This window comes from Ovis canadensis, chromosome 2, assembly GCF_042477335.2.
Source record: "Ovis canadensis isolate MfBH-ARS-UI-01 breed Bighorn chromosome 2, ARS-UI_OviCan_v2, whole genome shotgun sequence".
Lineage (NCBI taxonomy): Eukaryota > Metazoa > Chordata > Mammalia > Artiodactyla > Bovidae > Ovis > Ovis canadensis.
Window position 1 is genome coordinate 144,045,264 of NC_091246.1, and position 20,158 is coordinate 144,065,421.

The 20,158-nt window shown below is 38.8% G+C and overlaps 1 protein-coding gene and 1 long non-coding RNA gene across 3 annotated transcripts in view; one reads left to right on the forward strand and one right to left on the reverse strand.

Annotated features, from left to right (window-relative positions):
- Nucleotides 1-8,384, forward strand: part of TLK1 (tousled like kinase 1) — a 175,303-nt gene extending 166,919 nt beyond the window's left edge. For both annotated transcript variants that reach the window (XM_069577245.1, XM_069577247.1), the window contains 3 exons: nt 2,513-2,624; nt 4,262-4,369; nt 6,598-8,384. In XM_069577245.1, coding sequence (XP_069433346.1) covers nt 2,513-2,624; nt 4,262-4,369; nt 6,598-6,774 — 397 coding nt within the window. In that variant the 3' untranslated portion in view covers nt 6,775-8,384. The remainder of the gene's footprint in view (nt 1-2,512; nt 2,625-4,261; nt 4,370-6,597) is intronic.
- A 4,442-nt stretch (nt 8,385-12,826) lies between these two features.
- The window catches only part of LOC138433896 (uncharacterized), a 47,471-nt gene continuing 40,139 nt past the window's right edge, over nt 12,827-20,158 (reverse strand). Inside the window, exons 2-4 of the long non-coding RNA XR_011254501.1 lie at nt 17,191-17,240; nt 14,386-14,462; nt 12,827-14,246 (exon numbers count right to left, since the gene is read on the reverse strand). This is a non-coding gene — a long non-coding RNA (uncharacterized lncRNA). The remainder of the gene's footprint in view (nt 14,247-14,385; nt 14,463-17,190; nt 17,241-20,158) is intronic.

Consider the following 20,158-nt stretch of genomic DNA (forward strand, 5'->3'; position numbering starts at 1 on the left):
CCGGAGTTCACTCAGACTCACGACCATCGAGTCAGTGATGCCATCCAGCCATCTCATCCTCGGTCGTCCCCTTCTCCTCCTGCCCCCAATCCCTCCCAGCATCAGAGTCTTTTCCAATGAGTCAACTCTTCGCATGAGGTGGCCAAAGTACTAGAGTTTCAGCTTCAGCATCATTCCTTCCAAAGAAATCCCAGGGCTGATCTCCTTCAGAATGGACTGGTTGGATCTCCTTGCAGTCCAAGGGACTCTCAAGAGCCTTCTCCAACACCACAGTTCAAAAGCATCAATTCTTTGGTGCTCGGCTTTCTTCACAGTCCAACTCTCACATCCATACATGACCACTGGAAAAACCATAGCCTTGACTAGATGGACCTTTGTTGGCAAAGTAATGTCTCTGCTTTTGAATATGCTGTCTAGGTTGGTCATAACTTTCCTTCCAAGGAGTGAGCGTCTTTTAATTTCATGGCTGCAGTCACCATCTGCATTCATGTTAAGAACCTGGAATTACACTTCTTATAGAAACTGTGTTTCCCAAAATGGTTAGTTTCTAGTCATATTAGTTTTTTAAGGCATATATTTGGTAAACAATGTCCTATACAGACTTTTAGAATATGTGTCATGGTGGCTTTACAAATTGCCTTTCATCCCCTAACTGTCAGTATCACTTAGAAGAAAAGTGAGTTTTATTTTTTCCTCCCTCTCAGGTCTCAAATGCAAGCATTCAGTAAATCCTGCTGTTCATTTTTCCTGAAAAGCTTTGGTATCTATTCCTATACTTTCTCTCCTTGCTTATACCCTTTTACCTTGAGGGACAGTATAGCATAGTGTTTAAGAGCCATTCTTGTTTCAGTTACACACACACATAAACCTACAGAAAATGCATACTTTTCATAGGACAAACTTGGCTTTTTACTTGATTTGGAAGGTAGGAAAGGATTACATCACATACAAGCTATTGGTCATCTATGAACATTCTGCTGAAATTTAAATGATTTTAGCATAGTGAGTATAAAACAAAAAACCATAGATTCCCATTTAGCTGTATTATTGCTTTTCAGGACTTTGTAGTTTATCCAAATTTTAGACAGGGGGAGATGCTTGCATCCTGGTGGAGCTGTTTAAACTTATTTAAAAGGTAAAAATAAATATTACAATCTTATTTTTACCTTTTCTTTGTCTAAAATTATGACTTTATAAATTAAAAAGATAAGTATTTTTGAATGTTCCATATATTTCTGCTGCTGCTACCATTCAAAACTGCAGAAAGATTAATGAATTAATGTAACAGAGGTCCCTGGAGGGAAGCAGAGAAGGCTTGTGATAGGCAGGTCTTGAAGAAAGAGTGGTTACCGTGTCAAATGAGTATGATAAGTCGCTTCAGATCCTGACTCCTTGTGACCCTATGGACTGTAGCCTACCAGGCTCCTTTGTCCATGGGATTCTCCAGGCAAGAGTATTGGAGTGGGTTGCCATGCCCTTCTCCAGAGAATCTTCCCAATCCAGGATTTGACCCCCCCCCCCCAATCCTCCTGCATTGCAGGCGGAGTCTTTAACCTCTGAGCCCCGGGGGAAGCCCAGACTGGGGTAAAAGCAAGCATAAAAGGTTGTCATATTCAGAAGCTTGTGGGGAAGCACAGTGTGGGGACCAAATGAATTGGCTTTGGCTAGCCAGTTTGAGTGGAGAAGGCAGTGGCAACCCACTCCAGTACTCTCGCCTGGAAAAGCGCATGGACGGAGGAGCCTGGTGGGCTGCCGTCAGTGGGGTCGCACAGAGTCAGACATGACTACAGCGACTTAGCAGCAGCAGCCATTTTGAGGGAGTCGGGAAGAGATTTTGGAAATTTAAGTTGCTGCTAGACTAAGACAATCTTTAATGTCACACCTTTTATCTCTTGTTACAAGCCAGAGATAAAAGGTCTTACCTTGTTAGTGATGTTGAGGTTCTTTAAACAAAAGGACTGGCTGATGTGTGTTTTAGGAAGAGTTTGAACATTGGTGAAGGAGGGGGATAGGAAGAGTTTTTTTGTCCTAGTGGATACTCAGAACACTGTAGTTTCTAATGATAATTTGTCATTTCTATAGATAATACACATTTATAATTGACCCTTAAACAATGCAGGGATCAGGGGCACCAGCCCTCCACACAGTCAAAAATCTGAGAGTAGCTTAGAGAGTTGCCCTTCATATACATAGTTCCTCCAAAGGCTTGAAACGCACCCACCCAGGGATTGTGTAGTGTGTAGTATTTACTATTAAAAAAAAAAAATCTTCACGCAAGTGGATCCATGCAGTTCTAACCTGTGTTGTTAAAGGGTTAACTGTATCTTACTTTATCACAAAGTTGTTTGTTTTGGTGCTAGGGTCAGATGATACAAAAGCTTTAAAAGTTTAGGACATCCTTCAATGTATGGATAAAATGAAAATTCTAAGATTTTACATTTACAGGTTTAAGTTATAAATTGTTACTATCCTTTCCTTTTTTGTCTCCACCCCTCCCCCCACCCCAAACTAGGTATTTACCTCCTGAGTGTTTTGTAGTTGGAAAGGAACCACCAAAGATTTCCAACAAGGTTGACGTGTGGTCAGTTGGAGTCATCTTCTTTCAATGTCTTTATGGTAGAAAGGTAAGTTAAAGTATAGCAGATTCAGCTATATGGAGAGAAGTTGAATTTTCTCTTCTTGAAGTTTCATTAATTTGAAGTCAGTTTAGTCAAGAATTCCAAGAATGGAGACCTGGTTGAGGCAGGAACAACAACAACAAACCCCAAATAGCTGTTTATTTGGGGTTAGGAACAGCCTGGGAATCGATAATCCAAGAAAGCACTTGAACTGTGTTGCAGCTCCACACAAAGGAGGGAGCGGTGCTTATAAGCAAAAAACTGCAAGGTTACATAAATTGTCAAGAATTAGGATTGGAGCTGGCCAGAAGTAAGGGTGCTGTTCACATAGTTGCAAAGTGGGGGTGACTTCTAAACCGCAAGGTTGCAGCTAGCATTTGCTAATTGGTTTCGAAAACAACTAGTAGTGTCCTTTGGTTTGATATGGTTTGGAAAGTTCAGGTTGTCTGTGATGCAGGAATGTGTCTGAAACCACATCCATATTGGCTACCCAGCTCCATTTTGGATGCCTGAACCATAGTTACACACTTTTATTTTTTTAGGTGATCTTAAATATATCATCACTTACTAAATTTCCATGGATCAGAATTACTTTAATGTCACAACAGCTTCTTAACACCGCTGTTGTTTCTGTAGCATTAGAAATAATGGAGTCAAAACTGTTTTCTTCACTTTCTCACATCCTCTACCCCATTCTCCCCGAACCCCCCAAAACACACACACATTTGGCCTGAGCATGTTTCCCCCTGTGCTTCCTCAGGGAAATTCTGTCAAACTTAGTCCTAATGTTTCTCAAACCTCTCTTTATATTGAAGTCAGAACTACAAACTACCATGGATATCTAATCCTTATCCCATTCAATCCCTTCATCAGTGTGAAAAGTGATCCAGGGACTTGTCTGGGAATTCACTGCATGTTAGGACCAAACCCAGAGCTGTTTCATTTAACTTAATTTGTCATGCTCAAGGTGTGTTACTCTGGACTGTGCACAGATGTTTCCACTACTTTTCAAACTAGTTTGAACTGTATCAAACTAAAGGACGCCACTGCTGCTGCCAAGTCGTTTCAGTCGTGTCTGACTCTGTGTGACCCCATAGATGGCAGCCCACCAGGCACCCCCGTCCCTGGGATTCTCCAGGCAAGAACACTGGAGTGGGTTGCCATTTCCTTCTCCAACATGTGAAAGTGAAGTTGCTCAGTCCTGTCCGACTCTTAGCAACCCCATGGACTGCAGCCCACCAGGCTCCTCAGTCCGTGGGATTTTCCAGGCAAGAGTACTGGAGTGGGGTGCCATTGCCTTCTCCTAGCTGTTTTCAAAACCATATCTGCTAGCAGGTGCCAGCAGTAACCTTGTAGTTTCTTCTACTAAGAAGAAGTTCTTACACATTTTAAACACTCAGAATAAAATATTTGATGTTTTCATCTTAATTGCTTACTTATAGTGTTTTGGCTATGTGGAGGATTGATCAGATGGTCTTTCTCAGCCTGCTGTCAATTATAGCCTATGAGAATACATCCCAAGCTGCAAGTAACTTAAGATTTTTCAAAACACAAATCATTTATACTGCAGGGATTCAGTGATAATATCTGTTTAAGTATTTCGTGAGATAAATTTCTCAACATTTTATTCATTTCTTTTAAAGCCATTTGGTCATAATCAATCTCAGCAAGACATTCTTCAAGAAAATACGATATTAAAAGCCACTGATGTCCAGTTCCCTGTAAAACCTGTCGTAAGCAGTGAAGCAAAGGTACCAAATTTATGTAAATAAATTTTGTGAAGTAGTTTTTTATTTCATAAGTTTGTGGTTAAAACAGTCGACATTTGTTAATAAGTAAAGCAAAAGGGACTGCAGCCACAGGCAAGTCTATCCAATAGGGGCTGGTGATTTGCTCGGGAAAAGAGCTGCTTAGGCCTTTGGTTGTGATAGTTTTTAAGGACCCAAATATAGTCCATGATGTCTTTTAAGAAGGCAGGCTAAAGAGACCATAATCTATTATGATACTCACATAAAGTTCAAAAGACACAAAACTCAACTGTGGTGTTTAAAAGTCAGATAGCTATTACTCCAGTAGACTGGGGCAGAGGCAGTGCCTGTGACCAAAAGTGGGCATGAAGAGTCTTCGGAGGTTCTGATAAAGTGCTTTTTCTTGATTCATCTGCCAGTTATATAGTATATTCATTTTGTGCTGTGTGCTCAATAGGGAGAAAATATTACAGTGAAAAATGCATCATTCTCTTGGCTAAACTAAATTAACAGTAAAGTGGAATGACTGTTTTACAGAAGACAAATTTCAGAAAAAGATGACTCTGGAGTTTTTTAGGGAGAAATGCAGTATTCCATATTCAACACAGTTTATAGGCATACCCCAGAGATAGCATGGGTCTGATTCTATACCACTGCAATAAAGTGAATATTGCAATAAAGGAAGTCACACACAATTTTTGGTTTTCTGGTGCACATAAAATTATGTTTACACGATAATGTTGTCTATTAATTAGTGCAGTAGCATTATACCTAAAAAAAAATACTATACATACCTTAATTAAAAATACTTGCTTGCTAAAAACTGCTAAATAGACATCATCTGAACCTTCAGCCAGCCTTTTTGCTGGTGGATGGTCTTGCCTTGCTGTTGATGGCTGCTTACTGATCACGGTGGAGATGCTGAGGCAGTTTCACATTGATGGGACTCTTCCTTTCATGAACAGTTTCTCTGTAGCATACAGTGCTTTTGAGAGAAGTTCTACTGTGAGTAAAATGATTTCAAGATTGAGTCAATCCTCTCAAACCCTGCCACTGCCTTATGAAGCTAAGTTTATTTAATGTTCTAAATCCTTTGTTGTCATTTCAGCAGTTAAACTTGCGGTCTTATATGGGTGCAGTTCATGGCATCCCCCAAACAATTACAGAAGTAACAAGTCACTGATGACCACCACAAATAAATCATGATGCAAAGTCAAAGCCTGCTAGGATTACCAAATGTGACAGAGTAAGCACATGCTGTGCGAAAAATGGTGCCGATAGGTTTGTTTGATGCAGGGTTGCCACAAACCTTCAATTTGAAAAAAAAACAAAAAGCACAGTATTTGCAAAGTGGAATAGAACAAGGTATGCCTATACTGGAAGTCCTAGCCAGAACAGTTAGGCAAGAAAAAGAAATAAAGGGCATATAAATCAGAAAGGAAGAAGTAAAACTGTCACTATTGGTAGACAAGGGTTTTTATATATAAAATGATATTAAAGGTGTAGACCAAAGAAAGCGGCAGCAAGGACTCAGACATTGTACACCAGCATTCACAATAATTAAGAGCAGAAGCAACCCAAAAGTCAACCAACAGATAAGTGGGCAAACAAAATCTAGCATATACATGCAGTGGAATATCAGCCTTAAAAAGGAGCGAGATTCTGACGCACGCTGCAACACGGATGACTCAAACATCATGCTAAGTGAAAGACATAGAAGGACGACTGTTTCATGATTCCACGCACATAGGTGCTTAGAATAGCTAAATCATAAAAGAGCATACTGGTTACCAAGGGCTGGGGGAAAGGAGGAATAGGGAGTTATTGCTTAATGGGTACAGATTTCAGTTTTAGGTGATGAGAAAGTTCTGCAGATGGATAGTGGTGATAGTGTACTGTAGTGTGAGTGTACTTAATGTCACTGAATTGTATACTCGGGTTAAAAATGCTCATTTTTATGTTATGTATATTTTAATCTCCATAAAAACATTTTTAAACAAATACAGCTTTCCAGCAATAAGTGGTATCAATAATATTTAGTACTGTGAACTATTAGAGGCTGAGAGTTGAGAGTTGCATTTGCAATAATTTTATTGCTAGTTTTTTTTTTACTGTGAACCCCCAGTGAAATGAAATCTGTTTTCTGAAATGTGTCCATCATCTGTAGTTTATTAATCAGTTTATTAATACTTAAAAAAGGAAAAGATTTTAATTGCTCTTTTTTTTTTAAGGCCTTTATAAGACGCTGTTTGGCATACCGAAAAGAAGATAGGTTTGATGTGCACCAACTGGCAAATGACCCCTACCTTCTCCCACACATGAGAAGATCCAATTCTTCAGGCAACTTACACATGGCTGGGCTGACAGCATCCCCCACACCCCCTTCTTCAAGCATAATTACTTACTGACTTTCCTCCAAAATCGGCATGATGTCTTTGAATTGCTTCCAGATGCACACTTGAGTTTGAGAGCTTTTGAGTGTTTTTGTTGTTTTCTTTTTTACACAGGATATGGTTGAGAACTGTTTGTGAACTGAAGTTCTTCATAGAGTCGTTTGTATGAGAGTGGATCATGGACCCTGAATAAATGTACACTTCTGACTGTAACCTTAAGCAGTGAAGGGTGACTGCCTGTTGCACAGAAACAGGAATACCATGTTCAAGAAAAGTGGTTTTTGTTGGGGAGGGGAACACTGTAAATAACGTTTATAATACTTCAGTACATTTGGTTGTTACTCGAGAGTTCTAATACGAAGGGTAGTTTTTCACTATTTAAAAACACATGGAAAATGAGACATATTTCTAACACAAGAACTATACAGTGCCTGGATACATTATTCAGCATCCAGCAGTTTATCTGCTCTAACCAAAGTAAGAACGGAATGACAGTGCCAGTTGTGTTTTACAGTAACAGGATGTGAGAGAATCTCTGGGCAAAGTTAGACTTTGTCATTTGCCTAGTCTGGCTTTTAGCAGGTTGTACCTTGAAATCACATGTCTGCTCTTTTCACTGGTTATGTTAAAGGGAGAGCTGTTCCTAGATACTTTAGACCTCTGACAAAGTGCGCTGCTTATTTTGAGATCAGTCAGTTGAAGTCACTAAATTATGGTATCTCCAGTGTTCAACATGTTAGAACTGTTAACAGGTATTTTTATTTTGTTACCAGGCCTTGTTCATTCAAACAAGTGACAATATATAACCAAATGCAGGCCAGTTCTATGCAGGATAATGATAAATTCCCTTCTAGCTCTATTGTAAATTGTTGTACAGATGTCATATTTCAACTAGCAAGTTTCAGCAGCTTATTCTTGTACAAATGTTTAAAAATATGGCTTTTCTAATTGGATATTGTATTTTTTTTAAGTCTTCTTGAAGGCGCTTTAATTGCTGCTAAATGGTGTTGCTTCTTTGCTAAAAAAAAAAATCAAATGACCTCCTTAAAAGGTGCAAGTTGACTGTACATCATAGAAAGATTATTAAAAGCAGGCATTTGTTAACAATTAAGGCATGTAAAAATGATCCATGTTGGACATAAAGAGTTCTTGAAATCAGTTTCTTGATTTCTAGGGCTGTGGGAGCACATATGTAATAGATTTATAGATTGTTCATGGTAATTCTACATTTCTAGCAGGTTCTAATCAGCAAGGTGGGATGACAGTCCCTTAAACAAGTTTCTTGCGGTTTGTACAGATTTGTTAAAATGTGAACATTTTCTAACTGCCTTGTATGGTAGAAACCATTATTTTTCAGGATGCTGTATTTCACTCCTTTAAGAAATTTCTTTATCATCACATTCATAATGCTGATTCTTACATGTAAATTGTCCATGTTGCTGAAAAAGGAGGCTATGTTTAACACAGATTCTCCTTAATATTGTACAGAACGGTAGCTCTAATTTCTGATTTGCAAGCCATCTTGTTCTTTCATTGTACATAGACACATTGTCTCTTTAAGATGCTGCTGAAATTGTAGAGAATGTAGCCAAAACAGTAATAAACAATGACAGTTAAAATTTAAAGACTATGAAATTACATTTGAAGGGAGCTTTCAAGACTTAGGACATCGACTGGGCTCCTTTACTTAAGAATCAGCTGAATAAATTCTTGAAGTATACTTCAAGATAAGTATGAAGGGGTTTCAAGCTGTTCAAGTATACCTAATAACCATTATCAAGGCTAATCCTAGGTAAGTAACACTTAGCCCTATTGGGAATGGCTTAAGGGCTGTACCTGTTCCTCTGTAGATCAAGACAGAAATCCTATAAAAAAATACTGACATAGTAATGGAATGTTAGCATTAATTGAGTGCTTTAGGTGCTGTCTGCAAATTTTTCAGTTTTGTTGTTTGAGTTTTCATCCTTCTGAATCCTAAAATACTATGTTCATTATAGTAACTTATTTAAAGTCCTCAATTAAAATACCCAGTTTTGTTTAAAATTTTAGTGAGGTATATATAAGTGGATGTGTACATCTAACATGAGATTGAAGAAGAGGTACAGACTTAGATCACTGGCCTTTATCATATTATTTTCAAATAAATGGAAGTGACTGCTACTGTCAAAATGCAGAAAAGGAGGAGAATAAGCCATAAAATTGCTTCCCTGGGCTTAGGTAATCATCTGTTTAGAATCCAAGGTGTGTAAGTGATTAAGCCAGCTTTGAGACCCTCTATTCCTCTTAAAAGTTTTTCCAAAGAAATGACACAGCTTTGGGATAGTATGTCCCTACCCCAGCAAGTACAAGATAGCTAACTGAGCCAAAGTGAGGACTGTTACCTTTACCTGGGACACTTGTATTTATCACTAATTTCAGTCACGCTGGTAATCTATTACTCTAACTAGCTTTTGAGGCTTAAATTGTTTTTTGGTCTCCTAAATTCTATCCTCAAAATTAAAGCATTTCCTTTACCCTTGAGACAGTAGCCAAGGTCTCCTCGCTTTAAGAAGCACTGCAAGGTAAATGTATAGTTTTTGCATATAATTTAAAATATTTCTCTGATACGAATTAGCTTTAGTGCATGCATGCTGAGAGGAAGTAAGTGTAGAAACCACACTAATTTATTAAGTCTGGAGTTGGGTAGATACTTAGTTGTTTTTCAAAAATGAAGTTTTAAGTCTATTTTTTACTTACTGGCTGCCATCCCCTCCTCCTAAAAAAATAATTTTCAATTTAAATGGTACATAAAATGTGAACAAATACTTCTACAAATACCTCATTACATGAAACCAAAATGGTAGCATTTCAGTGAAACAAATTTAAAGAGTATATTGTATGTTTTGCTGTTGTTACTTATTAAATACAATAATGCTGATTACCATCAGATGTTATTAGCTATGTTTTGCAGCAGTAGTGCAGACTGTCCAGTCCTTTAGATTATGAGTTTAATTTACATTACTGTTTGATTTGTATGTGGAAAAGGCAGACTTACTCTTATACACGTTTTAACATCACACTGGCACGTCTTAAAATAATCCCACTTTAAATTTTGACATGTTATCTGATCATTTTCTTCCCCAATATACTAAACTTTAATGTTCTTAAGGCTTAATTTATTTAAAAATTATTTTGCAGCTAGCTTTAAAATAAAATTATTAGAATTCTAGTTCTCGGGTTTCAGGAATTCTGTAAAAGTCTTAGAATTTCTACAACTTTCCATTGATTTGAATTATACATATCTCCATTTACCTTCCCCTGCTTTCATGTCCCTCTTCCTTTTTTGAAGATTCTTCTCGTTGAGAATTCTTGTGTTTTTGAATGGGAAAGATTTGAGTAAATGTATATAGACCAACTTCAAAACAACTGCATAGAGCCAGAGGAGAATTCAGAGGAGTTATCTTTCATTAGGATCAAGATTTTCACCTGGAAATTCTCACTCATTTAACATACTAGAAATGTATATTACCTACATACATATGAGTTTTTAAAAGGCAATAGCAATAATACTGGTTAAGAACCCAGTTTAGAACCAGGTTCTTTGAGTTTAAATGTTGACTGCCATTTACTGCCACTGTGTTTCAAATTCCTTGTCTGAAAATGAGTATAACAGTACCCAACACACAAAGTGGTTGCAAAGAATAAATGAGTTCATGCACATAAAGCACTTAGAACCACACCCAACTTATTGTAATACCATGTGTATAAAGCTACCATTCTCTCCTTTAAGACTCAAAGGTTATTCTGTTGTTTTTATCCTACATATGTAGTCCACTTTGCTTCCTGAGAAATACTATTTCCCCCTTAAGAAACAAGTTCTATAGTATTTTTTATTTTGTTTTAAATGATTAGACTACCTGAAGAGGGAAGGTGGTGGAGTGTAATAACACCAGCAACAACAAGTAACTTTGTCTCGACTGTAGTTACCAAAAGGATCACACTCTAACCATTTAGGGTATTTCATCAGAGGAAATTCTACCATACATCCCAGGGGGTTTTCCTTGATAGTACAAGTCATCTGAGGTAGAATAGGTACTGTTATACCAGTTTTACAGAGGAGAAACATTTGGAGAAAAGAAATGACTTGGTAAGACCACATTAACTAGTAAATGACATCAGAACTAAAGCACAGCTCCTGGAGTTTTAAAGCAAGGTTCTTACTGTGTTAACATCTTGGTTCTTTGTTAGAACACATCAATGTGTTAAATCATGATTGTTCAAAATGACAAAAATGAACAGATGCAAATATAACTGTCACCATGAAAGAGCAATATAAAGCATTCTTCAGTTGTTAGATCAGGAATGCTGCTTGACCTGTGCCCGGATGGCTGAGAGTCACTTGAGAGAGGGCTTTTTGTCCAGACTCGTTCTAGGCAAGGCAGAGAGTGGGTCACAAACCTTTTCCTATTCTCACACTTGTTTTTCATTGCATTTTAAATTTATTAATAACTGATCAGGTTAACTTACAGGGATCAGTTCACCTTTCTCATCCTCAGCTGACTTTCATGAAGGTAGAAGGTCTATTCTGCTTCCTCTCCCTGCAGTGGTACCAGCTGGTCTCGGAAGAAATCTGGAAAAACTGATTATTAAGTAAAAAACCTGAGAAAGTCTCACAAATCCAATGAAATTACCCATGAATGCTGCTCCAGTGCCATGATCACAAGTGAGTAATCCTGACTTCAAGTGATTCTTAATTTCTTTAAAAGCCTGCTTGTAATGTAAATTTTTCTTTATGTGATCCGTTTTCATCTGAAAACTTTGGCTGTTCCCATAGCCAGATACCTAAGCTAAAGAGTAGTGTGCATGACCAGCACTGTCCTGCTCTTAATATATGGTATATTTGGTTTAAATACTTTTTATATGAGAGAGAGTGATTTATTTCTAGGATATGACAAACTTCAGATTCTAAAACTATCTGATCTAAAGAATGACTATGGCTCATATATATCATTCATATTGATCCTATTTTCTCTCTTTATACCCTTGATCTGCTTATGACAAAATTTATAACCTCCTTTTAAGGAGGTATTCAGAAGAGTAAAAAGCAGAGAAAGCATGGGTTTTGAAGTCTGACCTGACTTTACATTTGTCTTTGTTCCTTAATAATTGAGTGCCCTTAGAGAAGTCCTCGACAGCCTCTCTTGGCTTACCTTCCACATCTGCGAAGTGTGTATATGAAGAGTACCACCTTGCAGGGAGTTCCTCCAACTAACATGGCATGAGTTTTGACCAGTCAGAGCAAATGCTGGCCGTAGTGCAGAACTGAGAGGACCAAGAGTAATTGTAGGACACCCTGAGGAAGGGATAAGAACACTTGGGACGAGGAGTTCAGTAAGCGGCAGCCATCAGTATGGAGCTGTTTCTGTATTTTAACCCATAAATCTGTGCATAACTGCTTAGTATGAGGCCTGAGTGTCAGTAGTGACAAGATGGGCTCCATAAATGATTCCCTTCATTTCAGCACATGCAGCTATTTTGGAAGTTTGCACATCCAATGACTTGCACCTCCTAGGTGCATGACTGTTGTGGGTTGGAGGCCTAATGGATTTGTTTTCAGAACTCTTGTTTTTGTCACTTTAGAAAACGCTATTTGGATCTCAAGACTGTTCTGTTCAAGCCACCCTGAATATTAAATAAAATCATTGGTGGTTGCTGGACTGATGTCAAAAAATTTTTTTACTGTTACTTTTTGACAATTTAAACTTCAGTAGGAATATTTTAGAATTTCATCCCTGTGGGCTTCTTTTCCCAAAGATACAGAATATTATTCATATGCTGCTGCTGCTAAGTCACTTCAGTTGTCTCCGACTCTGTGCAACCCCATAGACGGCACCCACCAGGCTCCCCCCTCCCTAGGATTCTCCAGGCAAAAACAGTGGAGTGGGTTGCCATTTCCTTCTCCAGTGCATAAAAGTGAAAGTGAAATCGCTCAGTTGTGTCCGACTCCTAGCAACCCCATGGACTGCAGCCTACCAGGCTCCTCCATCCATGGGATTTGCCAGGCAAGAGTACTATTCATATGCAGTTATTAGTTAAAAAAGAAACAAAACCTTTATTCCTAATGGTAACCACAAAGCAAAAATCTACAGTAGATATACAAAAGATAAAGGAATCTAAGCATAACAGTATATAAAAATCACGAAGAACTACCAAATAGAAAAAAAAACAATAATTACATACCTATCAATTACTTTTAATGAAAATGGACTAAGCTCACCAATCAAAAGATGCAGAGTGGCTAAATATATGCTGCTTATAAGAGACTTCAGATGTAAGGACACACATCTCAAAGTAAAGGGATGAAAATAGATACTCATGCAAATGGAAACAAGCTGGAGTAGCTATACTTGTATCAGACAAAATAGATTTTTAAGACAAAGGCTGTGGTAAGAGACAAACAAGGGTGTTACTATGTAATAATAAAAGGATCAACCCAATAAGATACAATGTTTGTAAATATTTATATACCCAACATAGAAGCACCTAAGTATATAAAGCAAATATTAACAGACTTAAAGTGAGAAACAGTAATACAATAACAGTAGGGAATTTTAATCTCCACCTTCATGAGTAGGTAAATCATCTAGACAGAAAATAAGGAAACATCAGCCTTAAATAACATGTTAGACCAGATTAACTTAACAGACCTGAGAAACACTGGCCAGGGCAGCAGCCCCCCCATGCAGTCAAAGTCACAAAACTCCTGACTCCTCCAAAACTGCTAATAGCCTTGTATTGACCAAAAAAAACCTTGCTGATAAACAATCGATCAAGACATTTTGTATGTTATATACTGTATTCCTAAAATAAACCTATAGAAATGTTAAGAAAATGAGAAAATATATATGTTTAGTACTGTATTTGTCAACACCATAAGTTTACAAGACAAATCATCTGTCAGTACCTAGATCAATATTATCTTTTGTGTTTTGTATAACTGTAGATATTACATGTATTATCAACAGTAGATATCAACAATGAAGAAAACATTTACTTACAGGTATAATAATTCATGTATCAGTAATGAAGCAGTAACATTGCTTTATGGTAGTCTCCTATAATCCACAGAAAGATTTAACCAGCCTATACACTATGAATGAATCATTGTGAAAATTTTATGGCACAAACTAGTAGTCATATTCATAACATAGTATTGGAAACACTGTTACACATTAAAAATTTACCTACGATGATAGGCTGTTATGCAGTTTCTCCAATTACAAGAGAGGTAGCCACTGCTGCTGCTGCTGAGTCGCTTCAGTCGTGTCCGACTCTGTACAACCTCACAGATGGCAGCCCACCAGGCTCCTCTGTCCCTGGGATTCTCCAGGCAAGAACCCGGGAGTGGGTTGGCATTTCCTCCTCCAATGCAAGCATGCATGCTAAGGCACTTCAGCTTTGTCCAACTCTGGGGGAATCCCACCAGGCTCCTCTGTCCACGGGAGTCTCTAGGGAAGAATACTGGAATGGGTTGCTATTTCCTACTCTGCAAGAGAGGTAGACTGTATAGCAATATAATTCTTTGAATGGAAAGTTATAAAGCAGTGAGAAAACTAGCACATTGGTTTCACATTAAATATCACTCACCTCATCTCTATGTAAAGACAGGCTACCCACTTCAGTACATCTCGTGCACAGTGTTCTGCAGATATAATTTCTTGTATCTGTTGGAAAAAAAAAAATTACATATAAGTGCCCCCACACAAGTCAAACCCATGTTGTTCAAGGGTCAACTATATACAGAACATTCCATCCAAAAGCAACAGAACAAACATTCTTCAAGGTGTACATCCAACATTCTCCAGGATAGATCATATTAGGCCACAAAACAAGAACTGGACATAGAACAACAGACGTTCCAAATAGGAAAAGGAGTACGTCAAGGCTGTATATTGTCACCCTGCTTATTTAACTTATATGCAGAGTACATCATGAGAAACACTGGGCTGGAAGAAGCACAAGCTGGAATCAAGATTGCCGGGAGAAATATCAATAACCTCAGATATGCAGATGACACCACCCTTATGGCAGAAAGTGAAGAGGAACTGAAAAGCCTCTTGATGAAAGTGAAAGTGGAGAGTGAAAAAGTTGGCTTAAAGCTCAACATTCAGAAAATGAAGATCATGGCATCTGGTCCCATCACTTCATGGCAAATAGATGGGCAAACAGTGGAAACAGTGTCAGACTCTATTTTTGGGGGCTCCAAAATCAGTGCAGATGATGACTGCAGCCATGAAATTAAAAGACGCTTACTCCTTGGAAGAAAAGTTGTGACCAACCTAGATAGCATATTCAAAAGCAGAGACATTACTTTGCCAACAAAGGTCCATCTAGTCAACGCTATGGTTTTCCCAGTGGTCATGTATGGATGTGAGAGTTGGACTGTGAAGAGAGCTGAGCACTGAAGAATCGATGCTTTTGAACTGTGGTGTTAAGAAGACTCTTGAGAGTCCCTTGGACTACAAAGAGATCCAACCAGTCCATTCTAAAGGAGATCAGCCCTGGGTGTTCTTTGGAAGGAATGATAAACTCCAATACTTTGGCCACCTCATGTGAAGAGTTGACTCACTGGAAAAGACCCTGGTGCTGGGAGGGATTGGGGGCAGGAGGAGAAGGGGACGACAGAGGATGAGATGGATGGCATCATCGACTTGATGGACTGAGTTTGAGTGAACTCCAGGAGTTGGTGATGGACAGGGAGGCCTGGAATGCTGTGATTCATGGGGTCACAAAAGAGTTGGACACGACTGAGTGACTGAACTGAACTGAATAAATATAAGACTGAAATTGTAACAAGCATCTTTTCCAACCACAATGGCTTTAAACTAGAAATCAATTATAAGAAGAAAACTGAAAAATCCACAAATACGTGAAGATTAAATAAAATACTACTGAAAAACAAAAATGAGTCAAAATAAGTTTTAAAAATACCTTGAGCAAATAAAAATGCAACACAGCAAAACTTAGAGATACATCAAAAGCTGTTCTAAGAGGGGCTCATGGTGATAAATGCCTACACCTCAATAAACAAGAAAAATTTCAAATCTTATAACTTCACACCGCAAGGACCTCAAAATTTCAAATCACAACTTTACACCTTCAAGAAAAAGAACAAAACAAACCAAAGTTAGCATAAGATAGGAAATTATGAAATCATCAGAAATAAAACAGACTTGAAAAAACATGAAACTTAAGAGCTGGTTCTTTAAAATAAAATTGACAAACTTTTGGCTAGACTAACCAACAAAAAAAGAGGACTCAAAATCAGAAGTGAAAAAACAGGTGTTAAAACTGACCCCACAGAAACACAAAGGATCATAAGAGACTGCTATGAACAATTATACACCAAAAAATTTGACAACCTAGAGAAAAGGATAAATTCCTAGTAACATAAAACTGGCCAAGATTGAATCAAATGAATAGAAAATCTGAACACACCAATTACTAATAAGAAGACTGAATCAGTATCAAAAACCTAACGAAGGGAACAGATGACTTCACTGGTGAATTCTACTGAATATTTAAATGATACCAATCTTTCTCAAACTCTTTCCAAAAAAACAGGAGAGAATATTTTCAAATTCATTTTACAAGGCTAACCTTACCTGGACGACAAAACCAGATGATGACACAAAAAATTATTACAAGCAAACATCCCTAATGTACATAAAATATGAAAATCCTCGACAAAATATTAGCCAACCTAATTCAACAACTCATTACATAATCATACACCTTGACTAACTGGGATTTACTTCAGGAATGCAAGGAATAAATCATCTGCATGCAATATACTACACAGTATTAACCAAATGAATAAAGATCTTATGATTGAAGGTACTTCTAGATGGGCTTAGGAGATTAGCATTGTTGATTTCCAGAATGTTTGTGCAGTGATTCAGGAGCTGGAGACAAGACAGTGGAGTAGAAGGATTTGAGCTCACCTCCTTTTACAAAACACCAGAATCAACTAACTGCTGAACAATCATCAACAAAAATAGACTTGAATCTACCAAAAAAAACCCCAAACAAACAGTTATTCTACAACACAAAGACAAGCCACAACAAGATGGAAGGAGGGGCACTGTTCTGATATAACCAAATAATGTATCTGCCAGGTGGCCAACCCACAAACTGGAAAATAATTATATTGCAGAGGATCTCCCACAAGAATGAGAGTTCTGACTCCCACATCAGGCTCCTCAGCCTGGGGGTCTGACATCAGGAGGAGAAGCCCCCAAAGCATTTCGCTTCAAAGGCCAGTAGGCAAGTACAGGAGCTCCACAAGCCTAGAGGCAACAGAGACTCCACTCTTCGAGGTGCACACAAGTTTTCATGAGCACTAGGTCTCAGGGCAAAGGAGTCATTTGATAAGGAGATGGAGCCACTTACCTGCGGGTCTTCAAGGGTCTTCTGGGCAGGTGATGGTTAGCTGTGGATCACTGTGGAGGCAAAGACTGGTGGTTACCTCAGGGAATCTCCATCAGCATAAGCTCTCAGAACCAAGACCTTAGCTCCACCCAACAGCCTGCAGGTGCCAGTGCTGGGACACACCTGAGGACAACCAACCAACAGAATAGGAACTCAGGCTGAAATACAGAACACAGGCTATTTCAGCTGAACACCGGCTGAAACACAATAGAAATAACACAGAATAGAAACACCCACCAGCAGACAGGCTGCCTGAAGTTCAGTCCAGTTCAGTTGCTCAGTCGTGTCCGATTCTTTGCGACCCCATGAACTGCAGCACACCAGGCCTCCCTGTCCATCACCAACTCCTGGAGTTCACTCAGACTCGCATCCATCGAGTCAGTGATGCCATCCAGCTATCTCATCCTCTGCCGTCCCTTTCTTCCTCCTGCCCCCAATCCCTCCCAATATCAGGGTTTTTTCCAATGAGTCAACTCTTTGCATCAGGTAGCCAAAGTACTGGAGTTTCAGCCTCAGCATCAGTCCTTCCAATGAACACCCAGGACTGGTCTCGTTTAGGATGGACTGGTTGGATCTCCTTGCAGTCCAAGGGACTCTCAAGAGTCTTCTTAACACCACAGTTCAAAAGCATCAATTCTGTGCTCAGTTTTCTTCACAGTCCAACTCTCACATCCATACATGACTACTGGAAAAACCATAGCCTTGACTAGACGGACCTTTGTTGGCAAAGTAATGTCTCTGTGTTTGAATATGCTGTCTAGGTTGGTCATAATTTTCCTTCCAAAGAGTGAGTGTCTTTTAATTTCATGGCTGCAGTCACTGTCTGCAGTGATTTTGGAGCCCAGAAAATAAAGTCTGACACTGTTGCCCCTGTTTCCCCATCTATTTCCCATGAAGTGATGGGACCGGATGCCATGATCTTTGTTTTCTGAATGTTGACCTTTAAGCCAACTTTTTCACTCTCCTCTTTCTCTTTCATCAAGAGGTCTTTTAGTTCCTCTTCACTTTCTGCCATAAGGGTGGTGTCATCTGCTTATCTGAGATTATCGATATTTCTCCCGGCAATCTTGATTCCAGCTTGTGCTTCTTCCAACCCAGCGTTTCTCATGAGGTACTCTGCATATAAGTTACATAAGCAGAGTGACAATATACAGCCTTGACGTACTCCTTTTCCTATTTGGAACCAGTCTGTTGTTCTGTGTCCAGTTCTGTTGCTTCCTGACCTGCATACAGAGTTCTCAAGAGGTAGGTCAAGTGGTCTGGTATTCCCATCTCTTTCAGAATTTTCCAGTTTATTGTGATCCACACAGTCAAAGGATTTGGCTAGTCAATAAAGCAGAAATAGATGTTTTTCTGGAACTCTCTTGCTTTTCTGATGATCCAACGGATATTGGCAATTTAATCTCTGGTTCCTCTGCCTTTTCTAAATCCAGCTTCAACATCTGAAAGTTCACGGTTCACATTTGCTGAAGCCTGGCTTGGAGAATTTTGAGCATTTACTAGTGTGTGAGATGAGTGCAACTGTGTGGTAGTTTGAGCATTCTTTGGGATTGGAATGCAAACTGACCTTTTCTAGTCCTTTGGCCACTGCTGAGTTTTCCAAATTTGCTAGCATATTGAGTGCAGCACTTTCACAGCATCATCCTTCCGGATTTGAAACAGCTCAACTGGAATTCCATCACATCCACTAGCTTGTTCGTAGTGATGCTTTCTAAGGCCTACTTGACTTCACATTCCAGGATGTCTGGCTCTAGGTGAGTGATCACACCATTGTGATTATCTGGGTCATGAAGATCTTTATTTGTACAGTTCTGTGTATTCTTGCCACCTCTTCTTAGTATCTTCTGCTTCTGTTAGGTCCATACCATTTCTGTCCTTTGTTGTGCCCATCTTTGCATGAAATGTTCCCTTAGTATCTTTAACTTTCTTAAAGAGATCTCTAGTCTTTCCCATTCTGTTGTTTTCCTCGATTTCTTTGCATTGATCACTGAGGAACACTTTCTTATATCTCCTTCCTGTTATGTGGAACTCAGCATTCAAATGGGTGTATCTTTCCTTTTCTCCCTTGCCTTTATTTTTTTTTTTACTTTGTTAATTTTTTAACTTTAATTTTTAATTTTTTAATTTTACTTTACAATACTGTATTGGCTCTACCACACATCGACATAAATCCACCATGGGTGCACATGTGCACCAGCCCCAAGCACCCTGTATCCTGCATCGAACCCAGACTGGCAGTTTGTTTCTTACATGATAGTATACATGTTTCAATGCCATTCTCCCAAATCATTCCACCCTCTCCCTCTCCCACAGAGTCCAAAAGTCTGTTCTATACATCTGTGTCTCTTCTACTGTCTCGCATACAGGGTTATCATTACCATCTTTCTAAATTCCATATATATGTGTTAGTATACTGTATTGGTGTTTTTCTTTCTGGCTTAGTTCACTCTGTATAATCGGCTCCAGTTTCATCCACCTCATTAGAACTGATTCAAATGTATTCTTTTTAATGGCTGAGTAATACTCCATTGTGTATATGTACCACAGCTTTCTTATCCATTCGTCTGCTGACGGACATCTAGGTTGCTTCCATGTCCTGGCTATTATAAACAGTGCTGCGATGAACATTGGGCTATATACATGTCTCTTTCAATTCTGGTTTCCCCGGTGTGTATGCCCAGCAGTGGGATTGCTGGGTCATAAGGCAGTTCAATTTCCAGTTTTTTAAGGAATCTCCACACTGTTCTCCAAAGTGGCTGTACTAGTTTGCATTCCCAACAGTGTAAGAGGGTTCCCTTTTCTCCACACTCTCTCCAGCATTTATTGCTTGTAGACTTTTGGATCGCAGCCATTCTGACTGGTGTGAAATGGTAGCTCATTGTGGTCTTGATTTGCATTTCTCTGATAATTAGTGATGTTGAGCATCTTT